Raw genomic sequence first — 21,506 nt, 5'->3', positions numbered from 1 at the left:
TGTGTCATTTGAATATGTGTGCAGATAGGTGGGAAGTGTACACATGGAGCCTTAAACCTTACAACAGCCGGCTGGGAATTGAGGGAGGGTGAGAGAAAACTAAACTTTTACTTTGTACTTCTTTGTATTATTTGGTTATTTATTCCGAATATATTTTTAAAATACATATAATTTAAAATTTTACAAATAAAATTAAGTGCTTAACACTTTTTCTCCCACTGTCTGGCCACAATGTTGTTCAAACTGCTAGAAAACAATTCCATGATGCCAGGTGATGCATAGGACAAAACAGTGTAATTAACCCCCCTACCCTGGACCTAATATTCATTCATTTATTTATTACCTTGGTTATTATTTAAAAAGAAAACATTTATCAACTGCCTACTAAGTACCAGGTTTTCCATGTGAGCTTGCTTTGAGCCCTGCTTTCCTCCCAAGTGTTATTTTTCTGACCCTGACCTAATTTCTCCCAGGCCAGGTGGGCTCAGCACCTTCTGGAATTGCTCTTCCGCAGCTGGAGGGCCTGGGTGCCAGGAGCCCTGGTTTGTCACCCTCAGCCAGGTAGGGCTCTTTGAAGGCCTACTCTCTAAGAACAAACCAACCTGGCCTGCCACTGCACAGCTGCAGAGTAGGGGAGCGTTCTCAACCTGGTGTCCAGGGTGGCAGAGCTGCCAGCCAGGGCCACGGTCCTCAGTTAATTAGGTGATCATAGGTAGCCCTGCAGCCCTGCCTGTGTGCTGATGTTGGGGACCTGTGGCTGAGATGGCCTTACTCTAGGAAAAGCTCTAATGTTTCAGGTCCCAGGCTGACTTCTTTTGAGAAAGTCTTGTAGGGCCACTCAAGCCCTGAGATCCTATTCCCCTCTCTAAAGGCCTGTTTTATATGTGTGCATGTCTGTCTATATATCATTTGCTAAGCCTTGAATCCCTGCAGTTTCCAATCTCCCTGGCTGGATCTGAAGCTACCTGCGTGGGCGTCCTCTAACACTTGCTCCATGGCAGGAGGCTGTGGGCAGAGGCGGGGCTCAGTCCCTAGAGAGGTCCTGGAGTGTGTCCAGGGCTCCAGGGCAGTGCCAGGGATTGCCCTCCCGGACGGAGGGGTGCTGAGCAGTGGGGCTGGGCCATGGGGCTAGCCTGGGCCCTCAGTGGGAGGATGCTCCTCAGTGTGAATTAAACCCTGGGGCACTTGAGGGAAGAAGAGGAGGAGGAAGAGGAGATAGGGCCTCGGTTTCCAGGAAACCAGACTGAGAGCTCACCTATGAAAATGCCCATTTTATTCCCTCATTGCAAGCTGAAAGTTGAGAGTTGAGGAACCCTTGGTTTGGCTGCTTGTCCAGATTGATAAATCTGGCTGGGCTTTCTGGGAGACACGTGATCCATGTGGCCTGTCCTAGGGCGCCACAAGCCCAGGGAGACCAGGATCACCTCAGGTTTCCAGAGGAGCTCAAGACCCCATTAGAACTCAGCCTTTGGGGGGATTTTGGTCAGTGTATTGAGTTCAGGAGACCAGAGTAACAGCACCAGATCTGTCCATCCCAGCATAGGCCCAAGGACTCCAGACTGAACCAGATTCACCTTGAACTGAACAGGCTGGTGCAGTGTAGACAGCTCTTCATTCTTCATGTGAGACATCTTTTCCCCACTTCTCTCCGCCCTGTAGCCTGTGCAGAGAGACCACTGGGGACAGCAGGAGCGGGGAGCTAAGCTGTTTCTTCACGTTGGAGAGCAATGTTTGTGCATTTCCTCTTTTCTTTTATGCCCACATTACCAGAGAAGCCAGTTATGGGCAGGTATTGAGTAACCCAAGAATACAGGTTTGGGAGTAAGGGAGCCAGCTTCTATTCCAACAGTGGCCACTGGCTTTCTGTGTCACCTGGGTGGGGGGTATGTGGAAGGAGACTCTGCGGGGACTGGCTGTCCCCTGGGGGGGCTTGCCTTTCACCGGATGCTGGAGATCAGGTCAGCAACACCTGTCTTTACAGATGGGAGCTTTGTTTAATATTTAATATTAAAGGAATTATTAACAGTAACCCATATATAACCTACTTCCGGGTGTGATTTGAGTGGCCCATTTTTACAAAGTTACTGTGTCAGAGGGATTTCATTTATAAAGTTCCTTATTGCTGAGCCTCTGTGTGCTCCAGTTATTAGCCACGTGTGTCAACGTTGTGGAAATGAAATTTGTACCCCCTGGACCCGTGTAGATTGATTTGATCCTGGGCTGAATGAAAATATAGTCTGTGTAAGACAAAGATGCTTCTTTCTAGAGCATCTGCTATCCGCAGGGTGCTGGGAGGAAACATAAAGACATTTAAGGCATAATCCATTTCCTCAAAGAACGTATAGCCCAGCCAACATTTTTATAAAGCTACCAGGCGTTTCATATACAATATCATAGTCTTTTGATTTCGAAGACTATTATTACTGTTAACAATTACTCTTTATTGAATGCCCCCTAAGATATAGGTACAGTCTGAGATTGGTTTCCTTGGAAGTCAGCTCTGCACAGAATTGTATGCAGAACGTGTCGTGTGGAGGTGTGCTTTGGAGGATGGGAAAGAGCCGCCGCTGCACAGAGGAGAGGCTGCCTCGAGCCACCAGGGCTGGGTGCCCGTGCTGAGGCATCTCAGATAGAGGCGAGGGCAGTTCCAAGGAAGGGGTGTGGCCGTGAGCGGCGCATGTTTGCAGCAGCTGGGCAATGCAAGTGTCTGCCCCGAAGAGGGACCTGGGTGGAGAGGCACAGTGTCCGCTCCAGGTACTCGGACTCATTCTTACCACCACAGCTAATGCTTTATGGATGTTTCTGCTTGCCGGCCCTTGAGCTGAATGTTCTAGCTGCACTCTTTCCAATCCATACATGTTAGAGCAGGGACAATTGAGGGCTAGAGAAGTGATTGCCTAAAGTCACTAATACATGGCATGCTGAGGGGGGTCTGACCATCAGACTGTACTTCTTACCTGGTCTTCGCAGCGCTGTTCCATGGGAGGGATCATCATTCCCTCCGTGCAAATTGAGAAGCAGGCACAGAGAGTTTAAGTGATCTGCCCAATGTGGCAGAACTGAGAAGGAAGAGGTGAGGCCAGGGTTTTCCCATGAGACTACAGTGTCCCACAGAGATAACCTGTCTAGAGAGAGAGACCAGTTCTGGATGGAGAAGGCATCACAGCCCTTGGGTCATTTATGGTCCACCCATGCTCTCCCCATTCCGTTACTGGGGACAGAGTCGTATCGCTTGTTGTGGGTCAGTGAGCATAGTCTTGACCAAATCAGGCAGAATAGGCTAGGTAGGTTTGAATCCTAGCTCTTATTTTACTACTTACATGCTACTTGATGTCTCTGAGCTCAGTTTTCCTCATCTGTGAAATGGGAGTACTAGTGAGGACTTCATTGGATCATCATGAGATTTAAATTTCTCAGGTATGAGGAATTGCTCAGCATATTCTCCCTGCCCCCTAAAAAAGGGTTAAAGCCTACATAAAGATTTCTGAGGGCAGATAATACCAAACATAGCCAGGGTTCGATTCAGTTGTTCCTCATTTGCTTCCCTCTTTCAAGAAGCGAGAGAGCGAGACTAAGCCTCCGTGCAGTTTGCTCAGAATTCTAGCGCTAGCCTGTTAGTCTAATCATAACACAGTTCTTCTTGGAAACAAACATAGCAACAGCAATTATATCTTACTTTTAATGTCTAATTGGCTGTAAAGTCGCTTTGCTTTTACGAAGTTATTTCTATCAAACGTATGGAGCATTGTGCGTCTTGCTCAGCTCTGTGTCGCAGTCCCGCAGCCCCATCTTGTCTTTATCCCGAGGCCAATTAGATGCGCGCTCGGCTGGCGGGTGCCCTGGAAGCTCCAGCCGTCCCCAGCAAAGGGCAGTGACAGCACTGTGAGCCTCCTGCTCCTCATTAGCCACTGAGTGGGGAGCCTGGGTTCTCCCGGCACAGTCTTTGAGCTCGAATTTCTATGTGAGTTCTGTTCACGTAGTGCCCTTCATCTGGCTTCCAGAATAATCCTTCCCTGACCTCTGAACCCTGCCTCATTGTGCCTTCCTTGGCCTCTAACACTGCTGCTGGCCTGGGCTCGCTCCCTTTCCATCTAAGCCGGCCATCCCTTCCCTCCGTGAGGCCACCAGGCAGTCACGCCATCCCGGCCAGACTGTGTTAGGGTGTGACCCAGGGTGCAGAGGACGGACCCCAGCCGCTCCATGCAGGCTTCCAGCCAGGTGTCCCCGCCACCTGTGGAGACTGAACGGCTCCCTCCTTCCTTTGCACCCTGAAGCAGCCTTTCCGGGAACCCAGCACAAGGGACAGAGCCGGTGTGGGGAGATTCCCCAGTAAGCTTTCCTCTCTGCTTTTCCAACTCACTGAAATGTCAGTCCTTCTGCAGGGTTCAGGACGTGACGCAGGTGTGTCTGATGCCTGGTCATCCCGGAGAGGGGGTGGCGGAGGGGCTGTACCTGTTGCTATGGCAACACGCAGCTGAGATCATGAACCCATTTCATTTGAAGGCAATTGCGAGGTGAATCAATCTCCTCCTCACCCACTCCTCTTCTCTTCCCTTCCCATCTCCCCTCAGCCTCTGTCATCCTTCCTCCTCCCCACTCAACCTCGAGCCTCTCCTTCCTCAGATCTCTCTCTGTCTCTCTTTTAACTCCTGGATACACCACCATAGCAACTAAGGCCATGGCTGACTGATTTTCTTTCATCTTTTTCCCCCTAGACTAGTAGTTCCCAAATTTTCTCAGGCATCACCTGAAGAGCTTGTTAAAACGTAAATTGCTGAGCTTCACCTAGAGTTCTGATCTGGAATCTGCATTGGGACCAAGAATGTGCATTTCTAGCAAGTTCCCCTAAAATGCCGATGCTGTGGGTCTGGGGGTCACCCTCTGAGAACCACTGCTCGAGACCATGTGTACCCAGTTTGAGTTGCAGCTGGAATATTCTTTTGCATTTCGATGTTAAATTATTTGATTAGTGTGTCCATCCATTCACACAACAGATGTGTATTGAGCATCTATTCAGTGTCAAACTGTGCTTGGTACTTGCTATCCAGAGAAACATAAAACCTTGTCCTCTGAGTTCATAGATTTGTACAGGAGACAGATAATAACTAATTATTACATGGTGTGATAAATTTTATAATAACCTGCAAATAATAAAAGAAGTTTAAAAATAGGCAACAGTCTCCTTGCTCACAGCAAGTAAAATATTTAGATGAGATGAATATAGATAATGATGACTTATTCATTTTTCTTTCCTTTCCAAAGGTTGATTAAGGGTAACTGAGCCTAACCTATTTAAATAATAATAATAAATCCTCCACAAACGTCAGATTTTAGTATATTTCAGGTACTTTACCATGCACAGGGTGTATTGGGTGAGAGTGCTGGAGTCAGACTGCCAGGACTGTAGTCCTGACCTATCACTCTCTGTGCAACCTCAGGTGGGTTACTCAGCCACTCTGTTCCTCAGTTTCCTCAGCAGAGAAAAAGGTTACTGTTTCCGCCTTAAGGGATTGTTCAGAAGACTAAACGTGCTAATGCAAGCAAAGCATATGTACTAATTACTCCCCCAAATGTTGACTTTTATAGCTAATATATTTTGACCTGCTGCTGAATATCACAGAATTGGCCTAGAGAAATTGATACCCTCCAGATTAAAATGTCCAGGATTTAGCCAAAAGGATAGATGGGGGGGCTGAGCCCAAATGTGGGGATTAGAGGATCCCAAAGTAGACCTGCGAACCCCTCAAGCCCCAGTCCAAGGAAGCAGCACTAGCTGGGCAATCAGGGTGTTGACAGTGAATTTTTTTTTTTGAGGGAGCAAGGGGGGACTGTCAGGATTGGGTTTAAGGACTCCTGGCTGAAGAGGGCAGAGGCCTCAGGCTGGGGTGTGAGCCTTTCCAGCTTAGCCGTGGGCACCCTCATGTCTAGAGAACCAGGGCCACCTACAGTCCCCAACGCCGTAGAGCAGGTGCCATCAGCATTAACCGGGTGTCTGGCGGGAGGCTGTGTGTTCTGATGCCTCTCCAAAGAGGCTGCCCTCTCCCCTCTCTCATACGCCCCATCCCTCAGAGAGGTGGTTTCCCCTTGTTATTCTGAAATCAGGGCAAGTTCCCTTAACCTCGGGGACTCTACAGGAGCCACGGTCCCCATTCCTGTTGAGTCACGTCTGCCTTTTCTACCTCCCAGACCCAGCTTCACAGCTGAGACTGTAGCTAGAGAAGGCAGAGTCTACCAGTTGTCTTCTAATCTTTTCCTGAGCTCATCAGCGATGAGAGTGATAGAGCTTTCTTCTTCTAGAGAGGATTAGACGTTCTTTGTGACAAGATGGGGGGGAAAGACTTATTAAGTAATAATCCCTGATAAACTCCCTCTGCTCACTTTCTAGCTCTGCCCTGTTAGTGATGAAAAAATAAAACCCCTACCCATTTAATTAACTCTTTGGGAAATCTCTTTCTAATCACCTTTTTCTTCTCCCTTCTGCTTGCCTCTGATTTAATCAGAGCTGTGCATTCAGCTTATTAACTTACTCATTTATTCATTCAACAAACACTTGCTGAGCATCTACTGAGAGTTAAGTTGGGTTCTGGGGCAGATACAAGGACAAATCAAACCTGCTGCTTGTTTCGAGGGGCGTCCAGTCTGTGGAAGACCCCAACATACCAGCCCACGGTGATTACTGTGTGCAGCTAAGTGGCATGGTGGAACTCAGTGCAGGCAGCGAGAGGGACTGACTCTGGGGAGGTTTTTAGCAAAGGTAACATTGAGTCAGGGTTTGAGTGGAGGCTTTTCAGAAGGACAGGTGGGGAAGGCATTCTAGGCAGTGGGGACAATGTGAGCATAAATCATAGAGATAGGAAAGAACGTGCCACACAGGGAATGGTAAGAAGCTGGGTGTGGCTGTGTGACTTGATGTACAGGTGGCAGGGGCTGGAGAGAGGAGCTAATAAAACACCACGCTGGGTCAGGCATGGGAGGGGATTTGGCAGGGGCAGCCATTGCAGGATATGAAGCAGGGGAGAAACAGGACAAAGTGTGTTGGTTAGCAATGTGTTGGTTAGCTCCCCAGCTCTGAAGAATGAAACCAGCTATGGCTTGGCTGTCACTTGCCCCACTTTACAAGATCTCCCTGCCAGCGGAATGGCTGTCATAAAACTAGCCAGGGAATTTGCTGTGTCAGTCTGCCAACCCTTATCAGACACCTAGGGCAGAGAAGAAACGGCTAAGTTGGGATATAAACATCAAAGAAGTTGAAACAATACAGCGTTTGGATAGGATCATAATATGAAATTAGACTATTTTCTCTGCTGGCATTGCTGTTGTAAATATACCAGCATCCGCATAGCTCTGTTCTCAAATATGTTCCAAGTTAAAACAACATTGTTATTTCTATCTTTCCCTCCACCTCTCACCCCAGGCCATACAACGTAGTGTCTTGAGAAAAGATCCATCCTGGGTATGGATTCTGACTTTACAATATACTCATTGTGGGACCTTGGGCAATTCCCCCAGCCTTTCTGAACCTGGGTTATAGTGTTGTTTGTTGGTTTTTAACATGAAAAAATTGCAATAGCACGTCTCTCACATGAGGTCATGAAGATTAATGTTTGCTATGCACTTGGTTCACTCTCTAGCCTTGAGTAGATGCTTAGCAGGTGGAAGCCATAGTAGTTGTTCTCTCCATGGACTCTTAGTATCTAAGTGGAGAGGCAAATGCTGAGATGAAGATGTTTTAATCAAGTTGTCTTAGTACTTTCAGAGAGAGTTCTGCCCGGGTTCAGGTTGGCTGTGCCCTCCAGCAGCTTATGTGTGTTCTCGTGTCGCTCAGCCATCTTCATTGACCTTAGTACATCCCACCCTAGTGTGTAGCAAAGAAAAGTGTGCAAAGACCGGTAAATGTAGAAAGGGATTCTTTCTAACACTTCTCAGACTGGGGAAATGACTTGATTGTCTTATTATCTGTGTCCTGTCTCAACCTTGTCATGCCCCAAACCAATGGGCAGGCTCAGTTGGCATGAGCTTTGTGTATCTTAGGGCAAAGAGAACCACGGTGGACTCCCAAGGGTGCAGCAGCAGAGTGAATGAGACAGTAAAATCAAGAGGTGAGGAAAGAGAAGGGGGTCGGGCAGCAGTAAAACTGGAACCTGAGGACTGGAGTCCATGAGACAGAGAAGCAAAGTGTTGAAAATGGAGTCTGAGTGGGAAGGGGCCCCACACATGTCGTCTGACGTGGGCGCCTACTCCAGGGAGGAATGCCCCTCCGTGTCCCTGACAGATGGTCGTCTGGCACAGCGATTCCTACAAACACCTACACGGCATTGGGGTAACGAGATGAAGCCAGTCTCAAGTGGAGTTGACCAGCCTGGGGGCTATTGACTGCCCCTGAGTCTGCGGGTGGCCGTGAGCGGTGAGGGGAGTGACATCTTGTGCACACCTGTTGCCCAGCGTGCTGGGAACCGCTGAGCCAGTGGGCCGTCTTGCAGAGCCTCACACGTCCCCTCGAGTAGATAAACAGGCAACAGGACTGGGGATTTCATTAGCGCCACGTCAACACCCAGGCAGATTGATTGAGCATGTTTTCCAGGGACGCTGTCTTGGGTTTGGGAGATACAAAGACTTACAAGCCACGGTTCCTTGTTTTCAAGCTGTTCTTATTAAGGAGTAAGAGTGTTTCCTGTGGCCACAAAATAAATGAAACTAATTTTCCTGGGGCTTCTTCAGGAAACCAACTGGGCTAACCAGCCTTACATAGTGTTTGATACACAATCATTAATTAAAACAGGGAGGTTCAATGATAAATGAATTCACCTTCTGCTCAGAATCCATTGAGGAAGGAATGAAAGCCAAGAAAAATGATTATCTGAAGCTTTTTTTTTTTCTCGAGTGTCTATTCCTGTATGCTGTGCTCAATATTTGAGTTAACTAAAGCGTACTTGCCGTATGTCAACAGAGATGACATTTTACGGGTGACATATTTATTTCCAGAGAAGGAAACTCGTATAGGCTTGTGAAGTACAAGAATGCCAGCAGGTTATAATCTCCTATTAGTCAACAACATCATTGAGGATCTTCTGTTTGTAGAGTAATATGCTAAGTATTGGTGGAACGAACACAGAAGTAAAAGATGCAGTTCCGTCTTTGAGAACATTCAGCCCTAATGGGAAGAGAGGACCAATATGTAAAAGTGACAGAACACATCTAAAGGAGGTCTGTAAACAAGAGCAAATAAATGCCTAAGTGCAGCACGCAATGTTCTGTTTTCTATCATAGGCATTTGTACTCATGCCTTAGCCTTCTTACGGATACCAAAGCCCTTGAGAACTGTTTCCTGTCTCATTCATCTCGTGCAGAGGACTCACTCCAAAGTGGCGAATGACTATGTATGCTGCTACAGGGTGTGCCCAGCTGCCGGGGAATTCTGGAGAGAAGTAGCGTGTGCTTAGGGAAAGCCTAGTAGATGCATACCGGTGTTTTCAAGTATGAGGGGACTCATGGTTTGGTGGAGCGAGGGGACAGGAGAGAGAGGAAAGAAGGCAGAGCTCCTGGGGACTGAGCAAGTCCACACAAGAGAAGCCACCATTCAGGGCCCTCCATGACCCGATAGTTCCCTCTTGCTGCCACCAATAGCAGCACTTTGTGGCCTTACCTTTCCACCTTTCCCTCTCCTCGGAATGTCTTCCTCTGTTTCTTGGCCAATTTGAATCCTCCTCCTATGTCAAGTCCAGGTGGCGCTACAGCCTTGCATGACATTATCAGTTTTTCTCCTTCTTTCATTAAATGGCAGAGCTCTTAGGTCTTGACTTGGGTGATCTTAACCTTCAGAGGGAGTGGGAGACAGTCATGGTTTTCTACCTTGGGTACCTTCCAATGGGGATGATGAGACTGGACTGATTCCATACAACGTCAGCGGGAACAGGGCTGTGTGTAGTTAAGTGCCATAGGGTAGCTAGAACAGAAGGGCCATGAGGAGCGCATTGGACATCAGAAGTCCCTCATTCTAGCTCTGCCTCTGTAACCAAGCACTGGAGTACCTTTTGGCAATCACTTAGCTTTTAAACCTGGGTCTTCATCTGTACAATGAGGGGTTTGTGCAAGATGCTCTGCTTCTTTCCAGAGCCTGAAGGTGAGAGTACTCTGAATACTAGACTGAGTGGAGGATAGTGATTATTTAGTGGGTGTGGAGAGGGGACCACTGGAAAAGCAGTATATGATGGTGACCAGAGGACTGATCCCTGACAACCACAAGGTATGGCGGGAACCCAGGGAGGGGCTGGTTGAAGACCAGTTACCCTGGTATTGTCTAGCATGTCGTTTCTGGAACAAGGTGGACCCCACACCAAACGCAGTGGTCCCCATCCTTTTTGGCAACCAGGGCCCAATTTCATGGAAGACAATTTTTGCATGGACAGAGGTGGGATGGGGTGTTGTGGGGCGTGGGGTGGGGTACAGAGCTCAGGCCGTGATGCACTGCCTGTTCCCGGGCCATGGCCTGGGTTTTGGGGACCACAGCAGTAGAGGATAAATGGAGCTTCTTGGACCCTTTGCCCCTTCTGAGATGCAGCTCACCTCTCATTCTCAGGGCCGTTTCTGGAGCTTGTCCCTTTTTAAAGCACGGGCATCAAGTCCCTCATCAGCAAGCTCTGTAGCAGGAGTGAAGGGGTGATGTGCTTTAGCTGATCACCACGGTGCATTTTCTTTAATTCCTTCTTAATTTCACCTAGTTTGGCAAATCTGCATATTGTGGTGGTGCCAGAGCCACTCATTGAACTGGGGAGCGACGTACTTGCCTCCGCCCTCCCCGGTGATACAGCCCCAGCCTGGGAAGCTCTGCATGGGCCAACTGCCTCGGCCCAGGAGGGACCCCTGGGCTATGGTGGCAGGGGACCTTCTTTTTCATTTTCTCTAGTAATCTTTGTTGTTTTCTAACCATTAACACTTAATTACTGTAGGAAAGTTGCAAAGTACACAAAAGTTATAAAAAGTTGTTAAAAAATCATTTCTACCCCCCTTCTCCCATAATCATCACTATTTTTCACTGTTTTGACTATGAAAGGGTTTGTCTTAAAATTCACCCATGGCCCAGACCTATTTAAATAAACTAATTTTATTTTGTAAAAAAATTTAAAACCTTTTATTATAGAAATTTTCAAGCACACACGAAAGTAGAGAGAATAGAATATTGAACCCTGTTGTTACCCAAATCCAGCTGCAACCATTACAAGGTGACCCTCTTTAAAGGACCTGTCATCTTCCTGTTGGGCTTCTGGGGTCAGAGTTCAGAAAGGGAGGGGACAAGATCAAGATCACATCGGCATTGATATTGGAATTATTAAGATTCAACCCAAAAGATTTTATTTTATTATTTTTTTAGACAGCAAACCAGATCCAGGGTGACCAAAACGATTTTAAGCACAGCAGGGCCCAGAGCCGTGCCAGTTTTGAGGTGCTCCATTGCACGGACCCGGCCACGACAGCCTATGTGGCACCTGCTGTTTACTCTGGAGTCGTCTTCCCAGGAGTGTGAGTGGGTTTCCACTAACTCATCGATCCCCATCTGCCCAGGGCCAGTGGTGGTGGCCCTGTTTGTCCCTGCAGCTTCCTGGCCTGGGCTCCTGCCCCTGGTCTCACCAGCACCGTGCGGCTGCTGGTCGGTGGGGTGGCGGAGCGCTGTGCTGTCTTTCTCCACAACTTCTCTCTGCCAGACCGCTTCTGCTGCCTTTCCCACGGGCAAGAGAAGGGAAAGGATAGGCAGTGAAATGTCCAAAGAGTAAGTTACTTCTCGAGGCCTTTTTGGAGCTGGACTAAGGCACTGCAGCACTGTCAGTGACAGTCAGTGACAGTCACTGACAGCCCGTGCCAGCGGGGAGAAATGGCCGGCCTTTTCCTTAGCCTAGGCTGGCTGCTCCAACCATCTCCTGACCTGAGCTCAGTTAATAATGAATGAAGCCAGAGATCTCTCCTTGAGAGGGAGCTTTGAGTCCAGCGATTCTCAGCCCAAAGCCATGTTGCTCCCCTGGACACTTGGCGATTCTGGAGACGTTCTTGGTTGTCACAGCTAGGGGGAGCCAGTGGGGAGAGGCCAGCAGTGCTGCCAACGCCCAGCAGGAGGACAGCCCCACAACAGAATTACCCGTCCCCAATGCCAGGAGCGCCCTGGTGAGGAGCCCTGCTGTTGGCCAGCCGGGATCTTGCCAGCAGGGTCCGCCTGCAGCATGGAAAGTGGGTGTGCCCCAGAGACCCTTTGTTTCTGGAAGGACCATAGAATGAGTGTCCTCCTCCTTCCCGGTTCCAGTACACTCGGCCTTCCCACTCAGTCACGGGCAGTTCAGTCTCCGGGTCGGAGCAGCTCTGTGACAGGGACACATGCATGAGGGCCCTGCAACGTGTTTCCATGGAGCCCTATGGGACCCTGCTGGACACCCGTCTCCAAGAGTGGGTCCAGGCCCAACCTGCACAGCCTCAGCTCAGCACTGTGGGGTCACTTTCCTCTTGTTCTCTTCATCCCCACCTTCCTCTCTCTCATCCTGCTCCTCCCACCCCCCCTTCTAGCACCCCCCAGGCCCCCGGAGATTAATGTGATAATTGCCATGTGTGCTGTTTACTCAGGGAGTGGGTGAGCTCGCCACCCCCTCTCGGGCAGGTTCCCAAAGGAACACATTCCCACGATGTCAGGGCTGGTACCCGCGGGGCCCTCCTGCGCAGGTGGGCTGCCACCCCCGAGCTGCTTTCTCTGTCATCACCCTGTCGGGCGCACGTGAGCATGCGTGTCACTCCGGGGATCGGCAGGTGAGAGAGATGGAGAGCAGCCGCGTGGCAGCCCAGGGGAAGGGCTGGGCGAGGAAGGTGTGGGGGGACGGGAGGTGCATCTGCGCCTTAAATACGAGGACAAGGACCCTAAGAGAAGCACTCTTCTGTGGCGCCTGGCACATGGCAGGTGTCCCACGGTAGGAGTGGAAGGAAGAGGCTGGCGCAGTCTCGCTCTCTGGGCAGCGTCCTTTGCTGGGGAGGAGGTGCCGAACTTACCCGTAGCTCCTCCACAGTGGGGGTCAGGGCTGTGCGGTTTCCACTGGGAGACTGTCCTGGGGCCAGAATCCTGCAGAACGTGTTGTCCCAGCACCTTGCTAGAGTCCTCAGCACGGCTGTCCCGTGTTCCCGAAGGAAGGGTCGCTGGGGAGGATAAAATGCAACAGTCCTACATGAAAGCAGCTTGTGAGAACCGAGACTGTGTCACAGAAATGGGAGCAGGGTACAGTGGAGAGGGAATGACACAGGCAGCCCTCCCTTGTCCCCCTCCCGCTATGGGACTAACGTGCAGCTCTGTGGTGACCTGACAACTTCTTCCCGGCCCCGCTTTGCATGGCATGGGGCACTCGCTGCCTTCAGGATTGTCAGTTGCTCCTTTTTTTAATCTCAGAGGACACTTTGGTAGTTACCTCTCCTGTGCTGGACAATCTTAAGGTTTTAATTATGAATCAGAAGGAAATTGAAGCCCTGATCAGTATCAGAAAGAGTGCGTCTTGGCAGTCTACACATTCTGGGCTCGAGACCGAGTCTGGAGATCAGGAGGAGGGAAGCGTGGAGTCCCCTGCTTGCCCACTTCCTGCTGAGGGAGGTTCCCCTGTCCTGCTGGGTGTGTCACTGCCCTGTGGACAAGCATGGGAGTGGTGGGGAGGCCACCCGGCCAGGCAGAGTGAAACTGCAGGGAGGGGGAGGGGCAAGGTGTGGAGGTTTGTGAATGATCTGGGGGAGGGGTGGGGGGTGTCAAGCTGTGTTCTCCAGAGAAAACTTTTAAGCTGTCAGTCATCTTGACCCCCAGGGCACAGTGCTGCCAGTGCTCCTATCTTCCCAGCAGCTCTTTTGCTCCTTCTTTTCTCCTCCCTCCTGTTTGTCCATCCAGTCGGCCCAACACTGGCCTTTGTGCAATTCAGAGAAAGCTCCACAGATTGAGAGGAGGCTGAGTGAATTGTATTGGTATGTTTTTAACCAGAGAATCATCTTAGTAAAACTGTGGCCACGTCTTGATTAGTTGAACGTCTGTGTGTGCCAGACCCCTCGTGAAGTGCCATGTTTAGAAGCGAGCAGACAGTTAACATTCCTGCCTTAATACAGGTTAAACCAAAACCAAGACATTCTCACAAAGCACTGAATAAAAAAAGCTACTCTTCATCACTGGCATTTTATAGAATTGGGAAACACATGCCAGACTCCAGACCAATGAGGGGAGTCCACTTATCCCCACTTCTCATAGGCTGTATTCCTCGATGTGTTAATAGATTTTTTTAAAAGGATTCCTTAATCAAGGAAGTTTATGAAATGCTGGAATCAACCAAGTAAATACCATTCCTTTTTTGCAGTGCTTCTCACAGGCTAAGAAAAAAATATAATTTGCTGTTTCCCAAGTTTTCTTTGGTTACAGAAGCCCATTTTCCAACAGAACACATTAACATCTTACAGATCACCAGCCATGAGAAGAACACGATTTTGGGCACCCTCTTCACTCTGCAGCATCCCTCGCAAACAGTCACCAGAGTGAAATTGCTCTGAGCCATCTTCAAACTGTAGCTCAGTTATTTCTGAGACCAAAAATACCTTAACAGTCATCATTTCATCATGTTCATCGTGGCCATTGCTGATACTGACTAATGTGAATTGGCGACGGAGCCCTGATCTGGGTGCTGGGTGTAAACTCAGTTCTTGCTGCCAGGAAGCGCTAAGAGGGTGCTGGCTAAGTCATGGAGTGAATAAGGCCTGTTAATCTGGGGCCCCACTGGTGAACCATTGGAGCTAACCAGTCTTACAGAAGGTTTGATTTATAATCACCAATAAAGATAGGACTAGCAACACAATGATCACAAAATTTATCCTTCAGCCCACAGAAGGCTCAAATCTCAACTATCTCAGAAAAGTGGTGTCCTTTGTCCATTAAAACCGTCCATGGCACTTGACATCTAGTTCTTCATCTTTCTTCTAATAATCAGGAGCAGTTTTCCCTGAGGTCTGGCCCACATCTTCCCTATTTGCACGTAACTGACCAGACCCGATCAGACCAAAAGAGCCAGATCTTACATGCTGAAATTGGCCAGTCCTGCCTTTGTCCCATCCAGTTCAGAGAGTGACTTTTATGTTGTTTATTTTTAACTTTTTATTCTGCTTCAGGTACAGTCATCTCTCTCTCAACAGTGTAGGGACAAGACAAAAGACAGAAGTTTGGTGAAAGGAGGTTGCCTTAGAACAGGTGTCCTCAAACTACAGCCCGTGGGCCACATGCAGCCCGCCAAGGAGATTTATCCAGCCAGCCAGGTGTTTTTGCTGCTGCTGCCTGTCCTGCTTAGCAGATGACTTGACCAGGGCCCACAGCACGCATGTGTGGAATGTGCGCCACACTCTCCAACGGCCCTCCAACTGTCTGAGGGACAGTGAACTGGCCCCTGTTGTAAAAGTTTGAGGACCCCTGCCTTAGAAGCTATTTTGAATGAGTGACTCTACTATGCAGTGATAGCTTCCATGCTCACTAGGAGGCTGTGTTCTGTGGACTGACATACTTGAATGGGAGGCAGAGAGAAAATGAGATCATTTCGGAAGAAAACAAGGTAGAATGTCATAGAAGTCCACAGGAGGCATGAAGACAATGAATCAAAATACATTTTCAAAGTTCAGTAGTAAATGAGAGAAGGGTAAGTTGCAGAGATGAGAAACACTTTACCATGGAAATTCTCAGTGATGGACTTGATTTTACTAATGTAGCACGTGAATTATAGGCATGGCATTTGACTTATGCCTTGTTTCCCCAAGGAATTGGGGATACAGTATTGTGCGTTTCAAATGGGTATTAAAATTTGTGTGCGAGGTGGTAGTGTCCAGGCGAGGGGATTGAAAGCCCTGCACAGGTGACCTACAATTCAGGGAGACTGTTTGCAAAGACTTGAAGGTGCTATCATGGGGAGGGAAACTCCAGGGAAAGCTTGAGAACTGTTGGTTGAAAGGCACAAGCATTAGGGAAGATGCCTTAAAATGCCCCCAACCTCTGTTTCAAGGTCCTAGTAAGACATCCTGCCAAGAGTTGTTGCTTTTGCCTAAGGTGTGTGGTGTAATCCTTCCTCAATCCCCGATTATTCAAAGGACTTGCCTCCAATTTGTGCTATAAGAATTCAGAATATGGATTTCTATGTACTTTTTAGTTCACTGTGTGTTAGCATTAGATAGAGAACAATTAATCACTCTTCAAATCTAGATTTATCCCTTGTTCCGTCCATAGCCTTGCTGGGGCCGGGCCCAGGCCAGCCCCATAGAACTGCACTGTGATGGAAGAAAGCCAACCAGAGCCCAGGGCAGGGGCTGTGCAGCATGTGGACAACCCTCATTTATTCCAAGCAGCTCTATCAAGGCCTTTGCCAACATCCATGGGATGGAGTGACGGCCACAGCCTGCCTTTGTCTTTTTGAGAATTTGTCCAATTTAGAGTGCAGAGGCTTGGAACCTACATCACCAAACATAGCAAAACCAGTGATTGTTTGCATGAGAGAAAAGTATTTGAGCTTTCTGTGTTTAGTTTTCTCATCAGTTAAGTGAGGGTGTTAGACTATTCCAACTCGGGGTATTGCGGTGAAGCTGATAGAGTGTCCATCACTGTGTATGTGGGAGATCATGAGTTAACCCACAATGATACCGAAGTGGGAGTGGGGGAGACAGCATTCAGCTGTGTTACACTGCGCCGTTATGTTGCACTATGTGTAAAGCTCCAGGAACTGCCTTGCTTCTGGCAGATGGCTTTAAGTAATAAGGGGCTATTTTTCTTTCTTTCAGACCAATGATGCCTTAGGAGCCACTTGGAATTGGCTGTACTTCATCCCCCTCATCATCATTGGATCCTTCTTTGTTCTCAACCTAGTCCTGGGAGTGCTTTCCGGGTAAGCCAGATGTTTCTTTCTTCTTAACTTCTCTGCTGACTGCTAACTGTAAGCTAATGCCTCCTGACTCATGGCAGATTCGTTCATTTAGCCTCCATTTAGAAGACATTTGCCGAGCAGCCCCTATGTGCCAAATGCTCTTCTAGATGCTGGGAATGCAGTCGTGAGCCGTCATTCTAATCATCTTTATTATTCTTAGGAATTAAAGAATCTTAATGTCAGCACAACACTGAACGCAGTATCGAGTGAGAGTTCACTTAACCATCCATCCTTTCATTTGGTAACTCAACAGCCATAAACCTTCCATGTCAAATGCTGTGCTGGTTGTCAGGGATATAAAATTGAATAAGATACAAGCTTTCTCTCAAATGATTCTTATTCTTATACTGGGCACCAAGTCTTGTATTTGTGGCTTGAATTAGCTTAAACCAATTTGCAATCACTCACTGTCCAATACCATGGTTAGCATTGCAAGGAGCACACAAAGGAATGATTCTTCCCTTTAGGAAACATGTTTTGCTAAAGAGACAACATAAACACTTGAAACAGGAAATATAATTTTTTAAATGACTAATATAAGATAAAATACTTTGTTTTGAGGAAAGGACAAATCTATGTAGTCTGAATTCATTGGAGATGGTTTCATGAAGGATTAGGATTTTGCTCAGGACATAAAATACATAATAGGATAACACAGAATATATGAGAGTGAAATTTTCAGGAAGAGGAACATGACACCATACGCAAAGATGAAGAAATGGGACTTGTTATGGAGTGTGAAGAGATTATGTCACATTTTAGGATGGCTAAGACAAAGATATATTTTTACATTTTTCTAAGCAAAACTGAACTTAATTTCTTGTCAGAGTGGCATAAGTTCTTCAAATGAAAGTTTATCAGGTAGTGTTCCTATTTGAATGTGGCAGATTAAACCCAGTTGGTCATTTCTTGAAACTTCACTGACACAGGAAAAACATTTTAGGAAGGTCACGGGACAAGGGAGGGGAGGACAAGAGAGATGACAACAGATGAGTGATGCCAACCACATTTCCGAAGAAAGAAAATGGAAGTGACACAGCGGTAGGGAAACCTCAAGGGAGAATGCCAGGGAAGAACGAGCCGATTGTCCAGCAGAGCCCTAGAAAGTATCCGGGGGAACTAGAGACACCTGTTAGGTCTGAGAGCTGGAATATGCGTGTTGCTGAAATCAAGAGGATTGTTTGAAAGGCTTTGTAAGGAACATTAGATGCCCTCTTGCTTCCTCAGATCTCAACCTCCAGGCAATGCTGACAGGTATCTGCTCCACTCAACCCCTACCCCAGCAAAAGTTAGGAGACTGAATCTCTGACAACAGCAGTCCCCAACCTTTTTGGCACCAGTTTCATGGAAGACAGTTTTTCCATGGACCTGGGTGCGCAGGGATGGTTTCAGGATGATTCAAGCACATTACGTTTATTGTGCAGTCAAACCTCTCTGCTAATGATAATCTGTATTTGCAGCCGCTCCCCAGCCCTAGCATCACCGCCTCAGCTCCACCGCAGACCACTGGGCATTAGGTTCTCAAAAGGAGTTTGCAACCTAGATCTCTTGCATGCGCTGTTTACGGTAGAGTTTTTGCTCCTATGAGAATCTATTGCCTAATGCCATTGCTGACCTGCCCAGAGGCAGAGCTTATGTGGTGATGTGAGCAAGGTGGAGCAGCTGTAAATACAGATGAAGCTTCATCACCTGCTGCTCACCTCCTGCTGTGTGGCCCAGTTCCTAACAGGCCACAGACAGGTACCAGTCAGCCCAGGGGTTGGGGACCACAGCTGTAGAGGCTGAATCAGAGACACTTGGAATGGTAACATCAGATAAACCTGAGGATGGGATTGATAATGTAGCAAAAACAGGAGGGTCAAATGAAAGTATACAAACTGAATGCCAATACTCCAGCCCCCTTCTACCACTTGACTCTTAGAAATATGGCCATCTGGTAGGAGTTTAGCGGATTCCTCTGGGGACACAATCTGTCTTAAAAGACTTAAGATATGGTGGGGAGATCGGAGAATCAAGTTCCCACCCCATCGCCCTCAGTGGGGCTCACTATAGTAATGTTCTATGGCTGCCACAAACAAATGACCACACACTGGGTGTCTTGAAACTCAGAGAAACATTATTCTGTCACAGTTCTGGAGGAGAGAAGTCCAGAATCTATCAGGGTCATGCGTCTTCCAAGGGCTCTAGGGGAGAATTTATTTCCTTCCTCTTCCAGCTTCTGGTGGTGCCAGGCAATCCTTGGCTTATAGCCACATCACTCGAACCTCTGCCTTTGCCTTTGTACTGTGCTCGTGTTGTCTCTTCGGCTTCCTTCTGTGTAATCTCCCTCTGCCTTGCTCTTATGAGGACCTTTGTCATTGGATTTAGGGTCACCTAGATAATCCAGGATGATCTCTTCATCTGAAGATCCTTAACTTAATTACATCAGCAAAGATCTTTTTTTCTAAGTAAGGTCACATTCACAGGTTCTAGGACTTAGGACATGAATATGTCTTTCTGGGGGGCCTCTATCCAACCCACTGCACTCACCATTTCCTGAGCTCCAAACATGTGTACAGAGTTTCCAATAAGCTGCTGTGCCTTGCTCTTAAATATGAACACACAGCTAAGGATCATCAGCATTGGAGGAAATGCCCAACACAAAAGGCCAAAAACAAAATAACAAATAGAAAAAGGAACGTCATTGAATATGAAAAATGCAAGGAGCAGAAGAAACTTTTAAAAAACTATTTTTGGTATTAGCATAGATGGAAGAGAAGTAATTCCATCTAAAGAATAATGAATTACTATAAAAAATTTAGAGGTTAAGAAGAGCTCTTGGAAATTAATGTCAAATGTAATTAAAGTAAATTTACATTAATGAAAAATGAAATGTAAAAATGCAATAAAATAAATGGTTGAAATATAAAGTTGAAAAAATCACCTAGAAAGTAGAACCCCCCCCAAAAAAAATAATAATAGGATTGGTCCAGCATTTTACTCCTATTATAATAGGAGTTCCATGAAGAATGCAGTGAAATGGAAAGGAAGAAATTAACAAAGAAAAACATAAGAAATGTTCTCTGAACCAAAAGATTAACATTTTCAGATTAAGTGTTGAGACATGTGCAAGGATGTTCTTTCCAACGTTGTTTCATGGCAGTGGGAAGTTGGAGATAACCTGGGTATCCGTAACTGGGAGATTAGATAGGTAAAATGTTGGGTGCATGCTATGGCATACTATGTAGCATGGAGCAACAAACACCATGCATACATCAAATGTAGAATATCTTAAGAACATAGAGTCTAGTGGAAACAAGAAGGAAACAATGTGATATGTTATTTACTTAAAAATACATTTATACAAAACAGTTTGTAAAAATATATTCAAATAAAAGATACACATTTAATGTAATGATAGTTTGTATCAGGGAGATAGAAAGTGGGCATGGAGATAAAAGGGAAAAAATGAGTTTAATTCATTAATAACGAAAATGCCCACTGCACACTAAACATAAATAATGAAAAGGGGCCACACAAAGGTTAATCGTCATGCAATTTCAGAACATCAGAGTAAAGAATATCTGAAAATGTCCAGCAATTGGAAAGGGTTAGAGTTTACCTACAAAGAACCAGGAATTGGGATAGCATTGGACTTGTCAGTGGCAACATTGAAAAATAGTAACCAAGTTCCTAAAATTTTTGGAAGGAGAATAATTTCCAAGATAGAATTTTATACCTAGCCCAAATACCAATTATTTTAAATGATGGAATATACCTATTTTTAGATACCCTTTCTGAAAAAGTTACCGGAGAATGTGAATCACCAAAAATATGGAAGTAATTAAAGAAAGAAAAAAAACCATGATACTTATTGAAATAAAAGATTCAGTGGAGGAAGGAAGCAGGGAGATTGGTTCCCAGGATGAAGGGAAGTCTACGATGATAGCTGTCAGGGGCCTGGAGAGCATCTAGCTCATATTTGAATGGGATGGCATAGTGGTCTAAAAACATTATCTGTAAGAAAAAATTTAAAGTATATTTACTTTAAAGTATAATACTTTAAAGTATATAAATTTAAAGTATATTCCTTGATGTATATTATTGTATTCAGTATACATCCTTGATGTATATTATTGTGCATTGTAGCACAATGCATTAATCACGTTTGTGGTGATGTTGGTGTAAACAAACCTGCACTGCCAGTCGCATAAAGTATAGCATATACAGTTATGTACAGGACATAATGCTTGATGATGATAGATGACTATATTTCTGGTTTATGTAATTACTATACTACACTTTTTATTGTTGTTTTGAAATGTACTCCTATTTATTAAAAAAAAAGAGTTCACTGTAAAACAGGCTCAGGCAGGTCCTTTAGAAGATGTTCCAGAAGAAGGAATTGTTATCCTAGGAGACTGACAGATCCATGAATGGTTATTGTCCCCCAAAACCTTTCAATGAGACAAGATGTGGAAGTAGAAGACAGTGATATTGATGATCCTGACTCTGTATAGACCTAGGCTAATGTGTATGTGTTGGTTTTTAACCAAAAAGTTAAAGTAAAAAAAAAAAAATTTA

General features: G+C 46.6%; 1 protein-coding gene across 1 annotated transcript in view; it reads left to right on the top strand.

The window, feature by feature from the left end:
- CACNA1E (calcium voltage-gated channel subunit alpha1 E) overlaps window positions 1-21,506 on the top strand; it is a 470,804-nt gene that overhangs the window by 292,581 nt on the left and 156,717 nt on the right. Inside the window, exon 9 of the mRNA XM_075997040.1 lies at window positions 16,801-16,904. Coding sequence (XP_075853155.1) covers window positions 16,801-16,904 — 104 coding nt within the window. The remainder of the gene's footprint in view (window positions 1-16,800; window positions 16,905-21,506) is intronic.

This window comes from Microcebus murinus, chromosome 23 (assembly GCF_040939455.1).
Source record: "Microcebus murinus isolate Inina chromosome 23, M.murinus_Inina_mat1.0, whole genome shotgun sequence".
In the NCBI taxonomy this organism is placed as follows: Eukaryota; Metazoa; Chordata; class Mammalia; order Primates; family Cheirogaleidae; genus Microcebus; species Microcebus murinus.
The sequence above is the reverse complement of the archived record's forward strand: the minus strand, read 5'-3'. Positions and strand labels throughout refer to the sequence as shown.